The 18,167-nt window shown below is 42.7% G+C and overlaps 1 protein-coding gene across 1 annotated transcript in view; it reads left to right on the top strand.

The window, feature by feature from the left end:
- dph1 (diphthamide biosynthesis 1) overlaps nt 1-18,167 on the top strand; it is an 82,590-nt gene that overhangs the window by 46,402 nt on the left and 18,021 nt on the right. The window contains exons 4-8 of the mRNA XM_084064825.1: nt 1,107-1,228; nt 7,997-8,151; nt 9,415-9,536; nt 13,162-13,230; nt 13,933-14,089. Coding sequence (XP_083920951.1) covers nt 1,107-1,228; nt 7,997-8,151; nt 9,415-9,536; nt 13,162-13,230; nt 13,933-14,089 — 625 coding nt within the window. The remainder of the gene's footprint in view (nt 1-1,106; nt 1,229-7,996; nt 8,152-9,414; nt 9,537-13,161; nt 13,231-13,932; nt 14,090-18,167) is intronic.

The following is an 18,167-nucleotide window of genomic DNA, read 5'->3' as shown; positions in this document are numbered from 1 at the left end:
TTATAGCCCTGTTTCTATATAGTTTTAGTCATCCTCTTCAACATCTCAATACTTCATATAAAAAAGAAAAGTCCTGCAGGCTCCCAAACAGAGCGTTGAGAAGAAACGGACAGACAGACAGACAGCTGGTGGATTTGAGTTCAGAGACTGGGCAACAGAAGAGATAATAATGAGTCTTTTTTGGTTTATATAGCCGCAGTTCTGCTGCAGTCTCTGTACTGCTACTTGTGTTCTCCCCAAGCCCCCCTCTCACTCTACTATCAACACTACCTATCTAGCCTAAATCTGTCAACACTGAGCCACAAACACCAGGCAAAAAAACACCATTTAATACCCAGCCTCCCTACCCTGCAGTGTCTCTGTGCCATCCCCAGTTGCTTTTTGTCCTATCATTTAACTTAGCCTTCGTGGATTTCACCTTGAATTTCATTCTTCTTGAAATGATAAAAGACATATCTCCATTTTTGCTTTCTCCTCCCTTTTGGACAGCTACATTGACTGTTCTTTCCATCAGATCTAAATCCATACTTGCCTGTTTTTGTTGTTGTTTTTCAACTTTTTTAGTTTTGTTTGGTAGAGAGCTAGGCCCCCACAGTCTGTTCAATCCGTTCTCATCATCTGTTGCTGAGATCAGTCATCCTCTTAACAGCCAGATGTGCTTTCAAATCCAAGCCAGGGATTGGCTGACACAGACCCCTATCATCAAATCTGCTTCTATATCTACAGTACCAGCCCTGGCTCTTTCTCCTACTTGACTAGTCTACCTCCATTCCCGCTATTGATTTCAGACCCGTTGACTCCCGTTAGGGTGGACTTGAACTCACAGTCAGCTTTGGGACCATTCAAGGTCCCATTGGCTAGTCGTCGGCTATGAAGCGTTTGTGTCAGTCATTGAGTGCCATCCCAGCAGGCACTGTGTAGTGTGCTCTGTCTCCGATGAGTGGGGGGTAGATTGATCGCATTCAGCTCTATCATAATCTCCCCAACACAGCTCGCTATGCTGTGTGTATTGATCACTGTGGTAACGATTGGGGGAGAGGTGCGTACGGGTTGCGACTGCACTGATTAGTGTACCTGTGTGTGTGTTGTGTGTGTGTCATTCCCAGATTCACAGAAGCAGACACTATTGTGATGGGGGATGTGACGTATGGGGCCTGCTGTGTGGACGACTTCACTGCCCGTGCCCTGGGAGCTGATTTTATGGTGCACTATGGCCATAGCTGTCTGAGTGAGTCACTTTCTCTATACGTTTCTCTTATTTCCTCTTCTCCATCCCCCCTCCATTGCTCACCTGAAGGCTCTCACTTTGTTTCTCCCCTCTACCTGTGTTTAACTTGCATGTGTATTTGCACATGCATGTAGAGTAGCAATTATACCACCTAGAGTAGCCTGGGTGCCCACGCATGGGTTAGATACTTAAATCTAATACATGTAATACAAAGCACTTGTAATACATGTAACACAATGCCATTCATTTGTAAGGCTTTGTCATTTTGTCAGCTTGTGGTTGAACTGAAATGTGTCAGATTGCTGAGAGACCAATTATGTTTTCCTCAACAATAGGCATTTTGACCTCCTGTACCTCAGTACTTTTGGCTGAGGGGGCGGAGCCAAAAGTACACCGTGCGTATGTCACTGATCACATGACCTCAATCAATTATCCTTTTCTAGGCAACATAGAAGGGGGGGGGGGACTTTTTTCTTATTTCCACACAACAGCTCTAAGGTGTATTAAAGACATGGTTTAATGTTGAAAATGAGTGGTCTTCCCCTTTAAGTCTAAAAATGTTGAATGGAACAGTAGGTTACAATCTATGTGTGTGATGTGTGTGTGCGTGCTTGTGTGTGCAAACGCACTTGGAATGGGAAATAGTGGAAAGTAATACTTCCTCCCATTCTGTATGGAAGTGGTAGGTTTTCGTGTTCTTTGCCTCGCATATGTTTATATAACTTTGCAATGCTACTGACTTGCGCAACACTTGAAAACAAAGCATTGCATTGCGGGTTTGCCTGCTAAAGAAGCCTTGAAGGGAGCTGACGGGCCCTTCTTGATGTCAATCAATCAAGTCACCTTAATTCAAGTGGCAGATGCCAAAAAAAGGAGGAGATTTGTGATTTTTGTTTGTAAATATTTTATAAATATTTTAATTTGATTTTTTTAGGGGCATGGCATGTGTTCTGCCTGCACAGCCTTTGTGATCTACTGGTAGATCGCGATCTACCTTTTGGCCACCCCTGACCAAGAGAAACATGTATGAAGGACTGAAGCCGATACTAGATAGGTGTGTGTGCAAAGGAAAGCAAAGCTTAGACACAGATGGAAAAATGGATGAACTACAGCTGTACCTAACTAGCAAGTTTTAGTGAAGAACTCCTGTCTGGCTTTTGGTGCCTGGGCAGCATGTCACCTGGGACGATCAATAGGGTGCATGCATTAGGGCTGTCCTTTGAAAAACCCCAAGCAGATCTTGAGGACCTTTCACCCTCACGCCCGCTGTCTGCCCGTTCCTGAACAGGAGAAAATGTTAAATCAATAGTTCTGAAATATCGCTGCCAGAACAGCCCCACTTCTCCCAAATACCAGAAATGACCTACAGAATATTAATACATTGGACAGCTCTGTGTCTATGTGTGCGTACCGTACACACGTCTTTGTGCTTGTGCATGTGTGTACAAATCTGTGTGTGTTTGTGGGGGGTTGTACTTGTGTGACACATGTGTTGCTGCTAACTCACAAACGTACTACAAATGTGCTTGTATACTCAGGGGAAGTAGACAAAAGTCTTGTACAATGAGATCAATACCATCCTTAAGAAAAGCATGTTCTTCTACACTGAACCTTGATCAGTGTAACGCCTCACATTTCTCCTCACAACATCACCGAGGCATGGGCCTTTTACGTTGAGTTAAGTGAGGGTGGAGAAGGCCTGAGAAACTGTAGCGCAGCTCAACAAGTACATCATATTAGTAGAGAATAGATTGAGCACTTTGCCCAGTGCAAATCTGTGCCTTTATGCATAATTTACTGCTTACAAGCTAACACGTCGTCGCATCATATCAATTAATGTTTAGTATTCCCTCCATCACTTCTGACTGTACTGTACTGGGTGAAGGCTGACTGACATGAGGCAGCCCCGCTTCAGATGTGTGGAGCATCACGGTGAATGCTATATGTCAGACTCCTGCAGGAGATTAAAGGAACTCTGTGTCATTCGACACAGAGAGAGAGAGGGGGAGAGAGAGAGAGAGATAGACTCTCTATGCTTTTATGTTTCTTCCTTCCCTCTCTAGTTGGCTTTTATAGCTATCATCTTTCATTTTCACCTCCTTTCCCTTTGTACAGTTTGGCCAACACCAACATATAATCTAATGTTTCTCATATTGTTGAATGTACGAGGGAATGAAACCCATACTGTCCGTTCTATTAGATTTAAAAAAGGAAAATGGTGCAATAATATCCACATTTATGTTTTACATTTCTGTACAATCTACCAGCAGACAGGAGCAGTAGAGGAATAGTGCCAGTACCAGAATTCGGACAGAAACAACACAGAATAAAAACCTGAATACCCACCTGCTGAAGAAACAGAACATCGTCACTGTCGGGCAGAAACCATGTATCTCCTCCATATTTCATAAATGAATGCCCTATTTTATACTTCATCGTATGACAGTATCACACAACCTATCAAAAATAGCCAATCTACAACTGTTCTAGACAGGTGTTCTAGAGTGGCTGGCTGTGCATAAACCTAGCATTACAGTTCTTATCCATGGTGGATCAGCCTTAACAGCCAGTGCCATGCCATTGTAACAGCCTGGTATGCCAATATAGTACCTACAGTAGCCACATATACTGTAGGTACTTCTGAGTGACCATTATCTGCTTTGCACTCCAGATATTGTTGTTCGGAAGTACGGATACGAGGCTAACCTAGACCCAGGTTTTAATTAGTGTGGTTGCCCTAACAGGGCAGTACTCTACCTTCTTTATTCTTTCTAGATAAACTTTATTTTGGCATGCTACTCCTCCCACAGTTTTTTTTCCCAATTTCGTGCCATATGTCAAAATTACCGGCTTCACCGGGAATCGTGCACTATCATTTTGCTAAGACAATGGTTACATAGTTTAATTGATATTGATTTATTAGTGCATTCAATTTCCCCATCCACTTTAATGGGAAAATGAAAAAACGCCCATTCAAGTATTTTTTTCTCAGAAACCGTAAGGGCTAGAGTTACAAGACTTGGAGGGGATCGAGGTTCATAATTTAGTCCGAAATTATTATAAAAAATCACACCTGTGTGAAGGTAGCGGCGCCTTTGATACATTTTGTCATAGATATGTGTTTCAATATTAATATCTAATATATAATATCAATATCAGTTTATACCCCAGTTAATATGAATACAGAGGACGAACATAAGGATGGACATACACCTGGACATAGACACGGACATACGTACACACAGAGAAATACTAGAGAAACAATATTAAATCTCTGTAAATTTATTTCAAGGCTTCCAGTGGCACTAAATAGTGCCATTGGAAGCGAATCACCAAATGCATTCCAAGGTAAGTGGCAAAAACTGATCTGTCATAGCTGATAGAGTGGGTACCTAAAAAATAAACTTTGTGTGTCCGTGTGTATACATGTGGTACCAGAAAGATATGTATGTGTTATGAAATAATCTATACAATTTATAAGCCGTACCCAGAGTGTTTATGTTCCGGACTTTTACAGTTTATATAAACCATCTAATTTTGTATTCATGATATAATATTGATGTCATGAATAGTTCCCTTCCCTGACCAATCAGAACCTCGACGGGCCTGACCAATCAGAACGTTGACAGACCTGACCAATCAGAACCTTGACGGGCCTGACCAATCAGAACGTTGACGGACCTGACCAATCAGAACCTTGGCGGGCCTGACCAATCAGAACGTTGACGGACCTGACCAATCAGAACCTTGGCGAGCCTGACCAATCAGAACGTTGACGCAAAAGCCAGGTATAGAGCGGCTAGCACCGCTAAAAATAATTACACCAGTCGGCCTCATGGTGGCGCTATAACAGCTCCCTTTACGTTATGGCCTTTAACTCTTGAATCCTAGGTGGTAGAATAAAAAGCCCAAGTATTAGTTACGTTACTGTTTGGGCTGGGATGCTTTTCAGCAGTGGTGTAATTTACTTAGGGTTGCTGGGTGTTAAGACAGTGAAACACCCCCCCCCCCCCCCCCAAAAAAAAAACAGCCCGCCCCTGATCGCCACAGAGAGTCAGAGGTAAGTGCGCATGAGTGAGATGATGTAGAAACTTTGGCGTGTTGTGTCCCAACGTGTCATAGAGCACAAGCCAATAATAATAATAATAATAACTTACATATACCATATGTAGATCCTTTCAAGAGACCCAATGAGGCTTTACAGTGTAAAGTTTCCACTATGACAGAGAAGAAACAGACAAGTAGACAAACAGAACAGGGCTGATTTAAATGTGTCCAGAGTTGGGGCATGGTGAATCTCTGTCAGGAGAGAGTTCCAGAGGGTATCGGCTGCCTCACTGAAGGCTTCGTCCCCTAAAATTTGCAAGCCAAGTTGGGGGAGGGGGGGATAAGGTGAGGAGATTAAATGAGGAGGAGTTATTTGTAGGTGATGCAGAACTTGACCCATTAAAACCGAGAAAGAATTTTATATTTTAGCGTTGGCTTGTAGATCTGCTCTTTTTGAAAAATTCTCAAATCTTGGTTCCTGGGAGGGTCCCTGGAACAAAACATTTTCAGATGGGGGTCCGTGGCCAAATACATATCATTTTGGCGGTTTTAGCACCACTGATTTAGCAACATACGTTTTTCAAAAAACTGTTAGGATTTAGAAGACATTTGTTATTTGTAGAATCGGTCCTCAGGTCTTAATGGGTTAACCAGTGAAAGGTGGATGAGGGTGGGGGTGATGAGGCTATGGCTTTGATGTGAGCCTCAAACAATTGTCGTCTGTCTAGAATTACACCAGACTTCTGGTGTAATTCTGGTGTTGCTAATTGTGTACAGCGAAAGTCTCCGCAAAGGGCTGCAAAGGTGTTCATACAAATGTGTTACCTTGGTGTGGTTCTATACCTTAGTGTAACTGCATATTAAAATGCAATGCATCACCCAGACCTTCCTCGGCTGCGCCTTCTATCCATGCAACTTTGTCTGTGTCTATTCACTCTGTGTGTCTGTGTTAATGAGCCGTGTTGAGTGAATTGATGTATGACCCATATGGAGAAACAGAGTTAACTTGGAAATGAGACAAATAAAAACACTGACGGAGCGTGCAAGTCCTGTCTGTCTCATTGACTGTCTCTCTAACTGTAGTGACTAAGTGCTCTCAGGCTGCCATACTAATGTGATGACAGGGCAGATCAATGCCACTTTACTTTGCCCTTCATGTTTTTTGGGGGGGAGTGCCTGTAAACAAATCCACAGACAGCAACGCAGATTTGTCTCAGTCTGGACTTTTTGCTAAACATCCATACCCACTACCCACCCCCCGCTGTGTTACGTTATATTTAACTCCTCTCCCTCTCGCCATGCAGCAGCCGTCCTTTTTATCCATCCCTCTCTGTTCCTCTCCCATCTCTGCACAGATCCTAATCCATTCATCACTCTGGTAGCGGCTAATTGACAATCCGACCCCGCCTCTGCCCCTTTCTCTTTTTCGGTTCTTCGGTCCCATTCCCAACCTTTCTGAATATATACAGTTACATTATCTAGCCGCCTCCACCTCCCAACCCCTTCAAAATTGAATTCCAAAGTATTTTCGGGCCTACATTTATAGGTATTTTCCATTTCTCTCTCTCTCTCTCTCTCTCTCTCCCCCCCCCCCTCTCTCTAGTCCATCTCCTGCAGATCCTCTGTTCAGGTGGATATCGTTGTTGACGGGCAGAAAACATGTATCTCTATATTTCTTATGACGGTGTCGCACTGTCATACGTGTCGTGTGAAAATAGCCGAACTACAAGCTCACAAAGTGTAATGATGCGATGAAAATGAATGATGTATGCCTATAATAGCATGCCCAAAACATTGACACCAGGTTGAAAGTGGTTAAGTCTGTCTCTGGGTTATATAAATATGTAACCAATGAAATGTATTAGAGCTTTTGGACCAACAGTGAAAATATCTTCCAGTGCTCCTCTCTTTCCTCTACATCACCCCTTCCTCTCATTCTCACTTCCCCGTTCCACACACACACACACACACACACACACACACACACACACACACACACACACACACACACACACACACACACACACACACACACACACACACACACACTCACACTCACACTCACACTCACACAACCTCCAACACCATTTCCCACCCAGTCATCATGCCTTTCTCCCGTTATCTCTCTCTCCCATTGATCTGGGCGTTCAAGTGGGCTATGCTTGTTCAAAAACATTTACATGATAATGGGCCATTTGTTTAATCCTAGCACAAAATGTCTCTCGCTTATGAGCTGTAAATTGAATGTAACACAAGAGGAGCCGTAATTATGGTGATAAACGGTACTGATAATGCGCCCACCCCCCCCACCCCCAATCTGTGCCCTTTCCCAATCTTGGATTCTCTCCCACTTGTGGCTACAAGTGGGAGAGAAGGCCCAAGTGTATAGTAAATGGGCTGTGAAATGTATGGCATTAATAGTAATCGCATGTGTCCGTCTCCTTCCCTAAATAATTGTATGCCTTTACATTAGTTTCCATGTGTGGGGAGACTTAAATGGAATGAGGGTGGCGGCGTGGGTGCCTACTGCATACCAGATCATGTCTTACTACTGCACTGGTATGGACCTAAATGTAACACAGAATACATGCCACGTGTGTAAGTGACAGGCTGGAGGTGCCATAAATAGTGCATATATTTTGGTATGTGCCAGAGGCCTACCTGACATAACAGTGTGAATTATTCATGGGTCTCCTCTCTCGTGTCTTTGTCTCCATGCAGTCCCCATAGACGCCACAGCAGGCATTAAGATGCTCTACGTGTTTGTGGATATCCAGATGGACAATGCACACTTCCTGGACACGGTCAAGTTCAACTTCCCCTCCGGACGCTCTCTGGCGCTTGTCAGCACGATTCAGTTTGTGGCTGCACTGCAGGTGAACAGGAACGAAGGTTGTTTGTTTGTTTGTGTGTATGTGTGTATGTGTGTGTGAGTGAGTGAGTGAGTGTGAGAGAGAGAGAGAGACAGAGAGAGAGGGAAAGATTTTCATTGCACATATATGCCGTACATACAAAGGTAGGCATAGTCACTTTCTTTCCGTCATACATGCTCTTCCCCAGGTGTCTTTGGTTCCTTCATGAGCAAGCGCACACTTCTTTGAGGTGTAGTTCAAGTGTGGGCTCGGAAAATGCAGCTATTTTGGATTTGAAAGGAGGCGTGAACTGGTGAAGCCTCTCGGTTCACGTGGTGCTCATCTCAGCTCTTTACATAAGCAGTAGCGATACAGGCGGGTGCATGCAGGCTGCTTCCCTCGCTGTAACCCTGCTGGCGCCACAGATCCGTCCTGCTTTCTGCCACTCTGCTCCACTCATGTAGGATCAACAACACTAGCCTCACTAATGTAACCAGTTTATTTTTACACCTGCGCGTGTGTGTCATGTTCTGTATGGGAAAGTTGCATATGTGTGTCTGTGTTCAAGTGTGTAATGTATCGGTGCCTATATATGAGTGTTTGTGCACACAGTGTTTGTGCCTGCCTCCCCCTCACTCTCATGCCTCATGGTGTGTAGGCTTGTGTAGGTTGCTCAGTATGGGCAGGAGGTCGGTCATAGCATGGCTCACCCACAATGTTCCTGGATTACCTTTGAACTTTAAAGCGGTCAATTTATCTCTCCACTTCTGCTAGGAACTAAAACTACACTACTACTGCTATCCTCCCTGTCATTATTGGCCTTTGCTCTCAATCTCCTCTCACTTTGTTTTAAAATGATGTAGTGTAGGTGTTTGCAACAGTTGACACTCATTAAAATAATATATTTCCAGTTTTTGTTTCAGAGTAATTGGCTACCTATTTCTGTTGCAGCTTGTCTTGTGTATATTGCTTTTTTTCATATTTCTGTTCTAACTTATTGTCTTTGTACATAACATTTTTATTCAGACTGTTGAGGATGCTCGGAGTACAAGAATTTCACTGCCTGCATTGTTGCTACCAGCTGTACAATATGCGCATGCTACAATGAAATAGCTTGTACTTTGAAATGTTTTCCCTCCCTCTTTGTTTCTTTGTCTTGTAGCCCAGACTGTCCTGTAGCCATTCATACAGTGTACTGAGTGTAGCCCACCTCCATCTTAAGTTCACTCCTGCCTTCCTCACCTTTGCAGTCACTCTCTGTTGCTGTCATTTCTCTCCCTGATGCAGGCGGTGAGTACAGCACTGAAATCGGAGTATGAAGTGCTGGTGCCCCAATGTCGGCCTCTGTCACCAGGAGAGATCTTGGGCTGCACCTCCCCTCGCTTGGACCGCAATGTCGACGCCATTATGTGAGACACGTTGCTTCCTCTTTCCTCCATGTCTCAGAGACACGACCCTGATCCCTGTCCCCAGCTCGTCACTTGCCTGCCCAACCAATAGACAGTGTCTGAGTCAACAAGACATGTGCCGTAATTATGCATCCTTCCTTCCCGCTGCCCTGGTCCCCTATGTGCCACCAAAAATATGTGACGGACCAAACATGATCAGAGGCTGTCTCTCCACTCTATAATATCCAGCCAGAAACAACCACATACTGCTCAGGAAGACTATACTGCTAAAAATACATTCTTATGGTGCACACCTTTCAAATAGACAGCCCCTACTGATTTGAGCAGCCAAAACCATCCACACCATCCACACAACACATTCACCTGCTCACAACATGCCATGTTGTGATGAAATGCACAGTAATGACGTTGTGCGATAATCTTGTCACCCACGGTAGGCATGTTATGTTGCAGTAATTCTATTTTCATAATGTGATATGTTTCACATCAATATTGATCTGTGAAAGCACAGCTTCATGTCAAATGCGTATTCACTGTGTCGGCAGGGAAGAGGACTTGAGTAAATGTAAGTGTACACATTTAGAGCTGCTCTTTAGTGTCTCCATCTGTTAGTGTCAGCTTGGAACTGCTCTGTTTCAGGGTGTAGAGGAGTATAAACGACATCCCAGGTATAGTTATTCCTGTGCTTATTGCCCTCATCCTAGTACCCCAGCCCTAGCGTGGGAGGTTGGAAGGGCTACATAGTATGACAAAGCTTGGTCATACAGTACATACAGTAATGCAGATTCAGTGGGGTTGTGTTTCCAATCTGATTTGTGAGTTTATATTAAGCGGAGAGAATTGAGTACTCTGCCTGAGACCCCGCCCCCAATTTGTTTTGTATTTCCTTACGAGCCAGCTCAAAAAGTACACAAGGAAATACAATAGCGTCAATCTTTTTGCTTTCTGGACAACTTGCTGTAAAGCCCCCTGGTATGAACACAATGCAAAACTGTTCCTCAACCAAACAGCCAGTCTTAACCACATAAAACCTGGCGTCCCTATTTTAGAGGATGTTTCTAAATCTTTCAAAAGTATCTTTCCTTTTCTTTGAATCAAGAACTTGTCAGATCTACAAGCTAGATTTGACATATAGCTTGTAGATCAGTTATTTTTGCTATTTGTCCTTCAACAAAATATACAATATAGAGCTTAAGTGATTAACCTGAGCACCTGGATATGAGCTTACCATTATTTCTGTGCAAAATAAGCAGTGGTAAAGAGTTCTATACAGGGATGTTTTACTGTACTTGAATGAAATTTCAATTCTATTTTGCAGTAGTTAAAGCTTTTATTGCGAGTGGTGCAAGATATCCCTCTGTCTTTTATAGCACTTTAAATTCTTATTTAACAGTGGGCTGTCTTACATAACTTAAATTAAGGGTAACACCATGCTGCAAAAATGTAATATGCACAAGTCATAATGACTCACTCGCGGTGGCTTTGAGCAGCAAAGACATTATGGGGAGTGAGGAATGGTATATTAGCCTTTGAGCCCTCTCTAATGTTCTGATATTTTGTGAAATGGGCTGATCTATCTCATTAGTATAATGAAGAGAAGTATCTCTAAAAGGCTCAAAGTGAAAGCAGCTTTAAGAAAAGCTCGGTCTACTCTTTTCTACCCACTGCAGCTCCTACGAAACCTCTCTGGTACCGCAACAATAAAGAGAAGAATAGAAGGTTGGGGCGTTGCATAACGCAGAGTCACAGACCCATATAGCATTTGCCATTATAGCTAAAGCACTCAACACTTTTACTAAGGATAATAGAATATGGATGAAATACGAAAGACTGTGATGGGAGAGCACCATCCTGTAGAAGCTGCAGTACACTAGAGGAAGGATGAAGCTGACGAGCATAAGGATTATTGTAGGGAATGTGATTATGTGAGGGCCTTGGATGTTGCAAAGCAAAGTGGGACAGCACAAAGGGGGCTCCGCTCAGCTTTAATTTGCACCGCTGCTCAATGTTATTATCCTGCACTGCACAGACGTGCATACAAACATACACACGCACGCACAGACACACACACCCACGCAAGCGCCCACACACACACACACACACACACACACACACACACACACACACACACACACACACACACACACACACACACACACACACACACACACCTAGAGTGTTATGCATGCATGCTTGCACAAACACACTTGAAAGAGGTGACTTAGGTGAGCTGAGTCTCCTTGGGAGCTCGTATGAAATCCCACCTACAGCCTGCTTCAGTGGCTTGGCTAAATACTGGCCAATTAGTGGGTGTAATTGTCTGTCCTCTCCCTTTTGGCTCTGACACAGCCAATAGCAAGATGTTCCCCAGCCAATACCTGGGAGGGCTATGCATTTTGTTTTGTGTGTAATCAGACCTATATTACTTGCCTCCCTATGCTTGCGGTTTAGTGTACTCTTCCCCCCCAAGAGTACCAGCCCCTGGGTTAATTGTAAGGGCTTGGCTCCTGTGTAAACAGCATGCTGCGATCGTTAGGGTTATGTTCCTGGACAGTAGAAAGTCTCAACCCCTGCCTTAGGCCCTGTACCTGGCACCCCTTTATTCTTCTGCTAAGAGAGGGAGAGGGATGGAGATAAAAAGGGAAGGAAGGATGTGTAGGAGGATATAGACCGATAGCTATTGTGGTTACACAGCAAGTATGTTTGCCTGGAGGAAGTTGCTGCTCTCCCTCTCACATACTGTTTTCTTTTGCTTATCTTCACTTCACTTTTCACTTTCAGGTTTTTATTTTTGGTCATTAGAACACTATGCAAAAATATGCTCAATTTTCACAAAACATAGCAGCAATAATATATGGCATAGTTGTGACCAAAAAAAGGTGTAGGCTGAAGCTACATAGCTTATATTGCCTACCCTTTAAACATAAAATACATCCATGACAATCAAAGAAAAACAAATTAATTTTCACAAAAGTTAAATTAGAAGGAGAAGAAAAAAAGAATACAGAAAAAAACAGGACAAAGGTTTTGGCTTCGTAATACAATACATGTTCACATATATGGTTATACATGTGTATACATGATTTGTTATTTTTACTTTCTTTTTGTATCTATTTTTATATCTTTTTTTGTTTTATTCTCTGTTTTATTTTCATTATTATACAATAATCTTATATAACAATCAAAATAATACATGATCACACTATCTCTTTATACTTGTTTATAATATTGTTTTTATACATTTTTTTAAAGGCATAGATCGATCTACACCTCCTCAATTCATTATCGCAACAGCTCCACAGACTTACTCCTTTTACTGATACACAGTGTTGTTTAGTATTGGTTCTTGCCCATGTTGTTTCAAACATGCCAGTGTTTCTAAGTTCATAATGGGTGTTTTTGGTCTCGAACAGCTTCTGAAGACAGTCTGGAAGTAAGTTATTGTAGGCTTTGAACATAATTAACAGGGTTTGGAGAACAATCATATCCCAGAATTTTAATGTGTGTAAATTTATGAATAAGGCGTTGGTAGGCTCACGGTAAGCAGTCCTCTTAATTATTCTAACATATATCTTCATTCGTCTGTGGGCGTTTGCATTTATGGTTCATGTGTGTTTCTCTATAGTTACCTGGGAGATGGACGGTTTCACCTAGAGTCGATCATGATTGCCAACCCAGATATACCTGCTTACAGGTAAAAGTAACAACAATGATCACTGTTGAGAAACAGTCTCTGTGCTCTAAAATGTAATACATTATCTCATGTGTTTAGTTTTTTTACAGTGGTCTTGGTCAGTTGTTGTGCAAGTTAACAGTTATCAGCAGTGAGAATTAAATTTGATCATTCCAGACTCATGGAATTAGGAAATGACAGACAAGACATACTGTAATTAGCATTTAATGAGAAGGGATTGGAAACTTAAGTCAATACAGTTATTGAGGAAAAAGTCTCTAGAAGTATATATGAATGCACAGCTTTTCTTTTGTTGAGGATTTGTTTTTCTTTAGACTTTTTGATACCCAAAAGGATTATTATTATTATTATTTTTTGTTTTGTTAAATAGACCTGCACACTGCCATGCATAATATCATCACAGGCCCCTCATAAACAAAATGCTAATCTCAAGTGAGCCTCTTGTAGTGAAGAAAACAAGATTAGATGGTCAAAGATACTTCTATTTTCTCTGAGATACAGTAGCTGCTGTCATACTTGATGGACTTTCATGATTGGATTTTCTCATCCTTTCTTGTGATTCTGTCCTCAAGATTGATAGATAAAGGTATCTTTGTTAACAATGTATTCTAATGTGAATAATACTGTTTTCACATCTTTGACTATGCACATTACATCTGTGTGTGTGTGTGTGTGTGTGTGTGTGTGTGCGTGTGCGTGTAGATATGACCCATACAGTAAGGTGTTCACCAGGGAGTATTATGATCACGAGGCCATGCGGGCCTTGAGGTTCCAGGCTATCGACAAGGCACGCTCAGCCCAGAAATGGGGCCTCATCATGGGTACGCTGGGCCGGCAGGGCAGCCCCAAAGTCTTGGAGGTAAGAGCCTATCGTACTCTAAGGGGTATCAAACTCATTTTAGGTCACGGCTGACAAGGCAAAATATGACTTCATGCAGACCGGATCAGTTGTGCATGCACACGTGCCCCCACTACTTTCATTGCCTTTGTGCTCCCATATGTCTCAGTCTCTGCTATAACTCTGCTATAACTACATAATGAATTTCGTTTTTATAAGGAAGATTGGCCAAACATTACTTAATCGGTATTACCTTGACAGTCATAGGCTACAAGAAAATTGTGATGAGAGATTCGATGATCTGATCTAATTACGGTGTGACCTCCATCATGTGGATCTGGACTTCACATAGAAAGTCTATGACGTCCGTCATCTCCATATTTGGGCAAAGTTTCAGCCTATATATTTTTTTTTCTCAAAGTTTACAATATCCTATATTAATATTGGCTTAAGGGAAGACCGGCCGCCTGGCCAGCGGACCTCTGACGTCACTCTGACTCAGACATAACCATAAACAAACCCCATACGCCCATATACAGTATAGGCAGGACCACGCCCAAGTCACTCTGACTCAGACATAACCATAAACAAACCCCATACTCCCATGTAGGCAGGACCACGCCCACGTCACTCTGACTCAGACCTAACCATAAACAAACCCCATACACCCATATATAGGCATGTCACTATGACTCAGACATAACCATAAACAAAGATGATATGCGCATATATAGGCATACATGGAGCTATGCACATAATATGGTCATGGTCATGTACATATATGGGACGACCAACTTCAAACTCGGTGCGCACATTGGCAAGGACACTGCGCTGCCCGCCGGCGAGTTGTTCGGATATGCAGTTGTCCAGAACCGTTGATCCGACCGGAACATGAACATATGCTAATGACATCAGGGATCTCCATAGATGGGCATAAAAGGGACACATGTAGACGGGTACAACGCGTTCTCTGACAAACCCCCGACACTATGACACTATGACTCAGCAAAGATCGGCATAACGTACTGTAGGTGTGAGGGCCCCTAGTAAAATGAAAGTTTAAAAAAAGTTAAATATTTCAATGTGTATAAAACGTGAACAATAATTTGAATGGAGTTACTTCCCTGGCCTTCTGGCAGTGTGCACATTGCACATGTGCACTCCCTCTGGCTGAATCAATGTTCAACGTCATGACGCTATCCGGTAAAATTATGTTATGCGTTTTCACTACAGGGAACATTTTATTTTGCCAGTACATTCCGGAAAAATTACTAGGTAGCTTGCCGTAAAATGCCAAAACTTCCGCCACTCAAGATCAGTGGCCGTTTTCACATGAGATTAATTTCAGAATTTCCTCTATACTTCCAGCACTTTGGCTATGTGAAAACGGGGCTATAGACACACACAGAGACCCTCTTCTAGATTGCTCGGCCCCTACATTGCCACGGTGTAGAAGAATATTCTAATTGAATATTGGCAGACACAAACTAACAAAACAAATTGTAAATGTAGGCTATGCAACTGCACGTTGACAATGAACACAGTAGCTTCATTTTTTGTCTTTGTTTATTGAAGTGATCACATTTACAATAATAGAATAGACAGAAATGACCCATGACTCACTATTATTTTTGCTTACATGTGCATGAAACACATGTCTGGAAACCAGACAATACGCCTATCCTCATTCAAACCATCTACATGTCCACAGGCCACTTATGCAATCATTTGTAATATTTGTCTCTCCCTGTCAGCTTCACTGACAAGCTGTATGGGTATGGTGAAATGTTCTTTTTGTATGACAAGCAATCTACCCGGCTGTGTGACCTTGTGATTGCACTATTTGAGTCTTGAGGCCAAGAAATTGATAGAACGTTGTACCTTTGATCTAGCTGTCTACCTTTTGATGTGGGTTATGAGAGAATTTACTGTATAGATGTGTGTGTGTGTGTGTGTGTGTGTGTGTGTGTGTGTGTGTGTGTGTGTGTGTGTGTGTGTGTGTGTGTGTGTGTGTGTGTGTGTGTGTGTGTGTGTGTGTGTGTGTGTGTGTGTGTGTGTGTGTGTGTGTGTGTGTGTGTGTGGCTATCATGATTGATTCATTTGTTGACAGTTTTAAAATAGATACAGAGAAACATAAATTAAATAGTATGGTTGTCGTTTGGGATACATATTGTGAAATGTCCCGGCCTCCACCCATATACAGTATGCAGCAAACTTCAGCCTCATTCCAACCTGCCTTTCTTTGAAAGTATACTGGGAAAGCAGTTTTTCTTGCAGCTAAACAGTTACTTGGTAAAACAGTGTTTTATGCTTTAAATAACCCCTAGTGTGAGGCTATATGTGTGGTCCTGTGTTCACATGCTGCAAGAGTTTGCATAACTAGGGGCTAGTACACACAACATGCACACATCTGTCCCGATCGATTGGCTAAGAATCATTTTCTAGTTAGCCACCTGAGCCCTGTCCTGCAGCTGTGCTCCTACAGTACATGCTCTCCCCTCCAGCCCTCTCTTTGTTCTCTCTCCTCCATTTGATCTGCCCTCTTTGTGTTTTCCTCTCATGCCCTTTTTCCATTTTGAGTTTAGTTGGGAGCCTCTTCTCATCCTGGCCTCATCCTTTGTTTAATTACTCGGGGGAGGGGCTACTCGCCAACATCTGTGCGGCACCTCAGCGTGCCCTGTCAGAAGAGTGAGCTTTAGAGACAATATAACCAGGTTTGCTGCTGTCAGTACCCATGTCCAAACCTGTACTGTGGCAGTGCTCCTTCTGTTAAACACAGATACACACTGTGTGTCTCTCTCTCTCTCTCACACACACACACACACACACACACACACACACACACACACACACACACACACACACACACACACACACACACACACACACACACACACACACATGCTTGTGCATTTTTTTTGATTGGTTGAATACTTTATTGACAGAAAGGTAAACAGACATTTAGGCTTAAAGGATAACACAAAAAAAGTCCAGGAGACTTGTTTCCATCGTGTTCTTATGTATTCAATTCATCAACATAGAATAAAGATAACACAAAAATACATATCATCAACAAATATAAAAAACTATAATGTACAAAGGAGAAAAAGGGAAAAAATAAAAAATGTTGGCAGTGAATGCCACCTCCTTTATATGGGAAGAAATAGTTTACCATCCCTTGTGGTTTCCTGAAAGATTAAATGACACACACACACACACACACACACACACACACACACACACACACACACTTGAATATGAAGTTAGTACTGGAAGTTAAAATATCATCCAGAGATGGAATACCAAAACTATTCCAGTCGATTTCGAGGGAAGGGGTTGGAGGAGTGAGGTTTGAGCGTATTGTACCACCAGATTTCCCATGGTGACGTGGTCAGATTAAGGAGTGTAGTTTTACAGATAACCTCTCCAGCAGAGGGGACAGCGCTATCTCTGTCGAAGAGCATAGTAGTTGTAGAAATGTCCTCCTGATGTCCCTGAGTACACTGGCTATCAGCAAAGCCTCTCGCCTTTATCTCACCAAAGGAGCCTTTCGAGGATAGTCCCAGTATCGCTAGTATAGAGCATTTTAAGTTGAAGTCCAGAGGGGTGGATGTGTGTGATCATGTACTGTTCTGCCCCCTTTCCATCAGACCAAGTGCAGATGGCTAGGGTCATTAACTCTTAACACATTGACCGCCAGAGGTTAATCTCATAATGTACTCACCAGTGCCAACGTTTTATTGTTGTTTTTTGTTTTTTTCACGTCGCCATAGACCTTGTTAAAATCCTTAAAATTGAGCTGTGCACTGTTTGTAAACATCGCGGAGATCTGCCTGGTTCGACCAGTGAAAACCACGTGTCAAACGGGGCATCCATGTTGTAGTTAGAACGGTTTATGTTAAACAGTGATCACCGAGGAGAAAAAACTACAAGGAGATAATGGAGTTTCAGTTTCGTCATTAGAACGGGGGCCGACGGGATCGGCAAAACCGGATCCCAAATAATTCTGTTTCCGGTGGAAAAAGGCGCATAGCCCGTAGGCTACGGGATCGGTGCTTTACGGTTGGATTTATCGGCCCGTAGGCTACGGGCCTGGCGG

Source organism: Gymnoscopelus microlampas (assembly GCF_963454915.1).
Source record: "Gymnoscopelus microlampas genome assembly, chromosome: 8".
NCBI lineage: Eukaryota > Metazoa > Chordata > Actinopteri > Myctophiformes > Myctophidae > Gymnoscopelus > Gymnoscopelus microlampas.
Note: the sequence above shows the minus strand (reverse complement) of the source record. Positions and strands in the feature narration are given on the sequence as shown.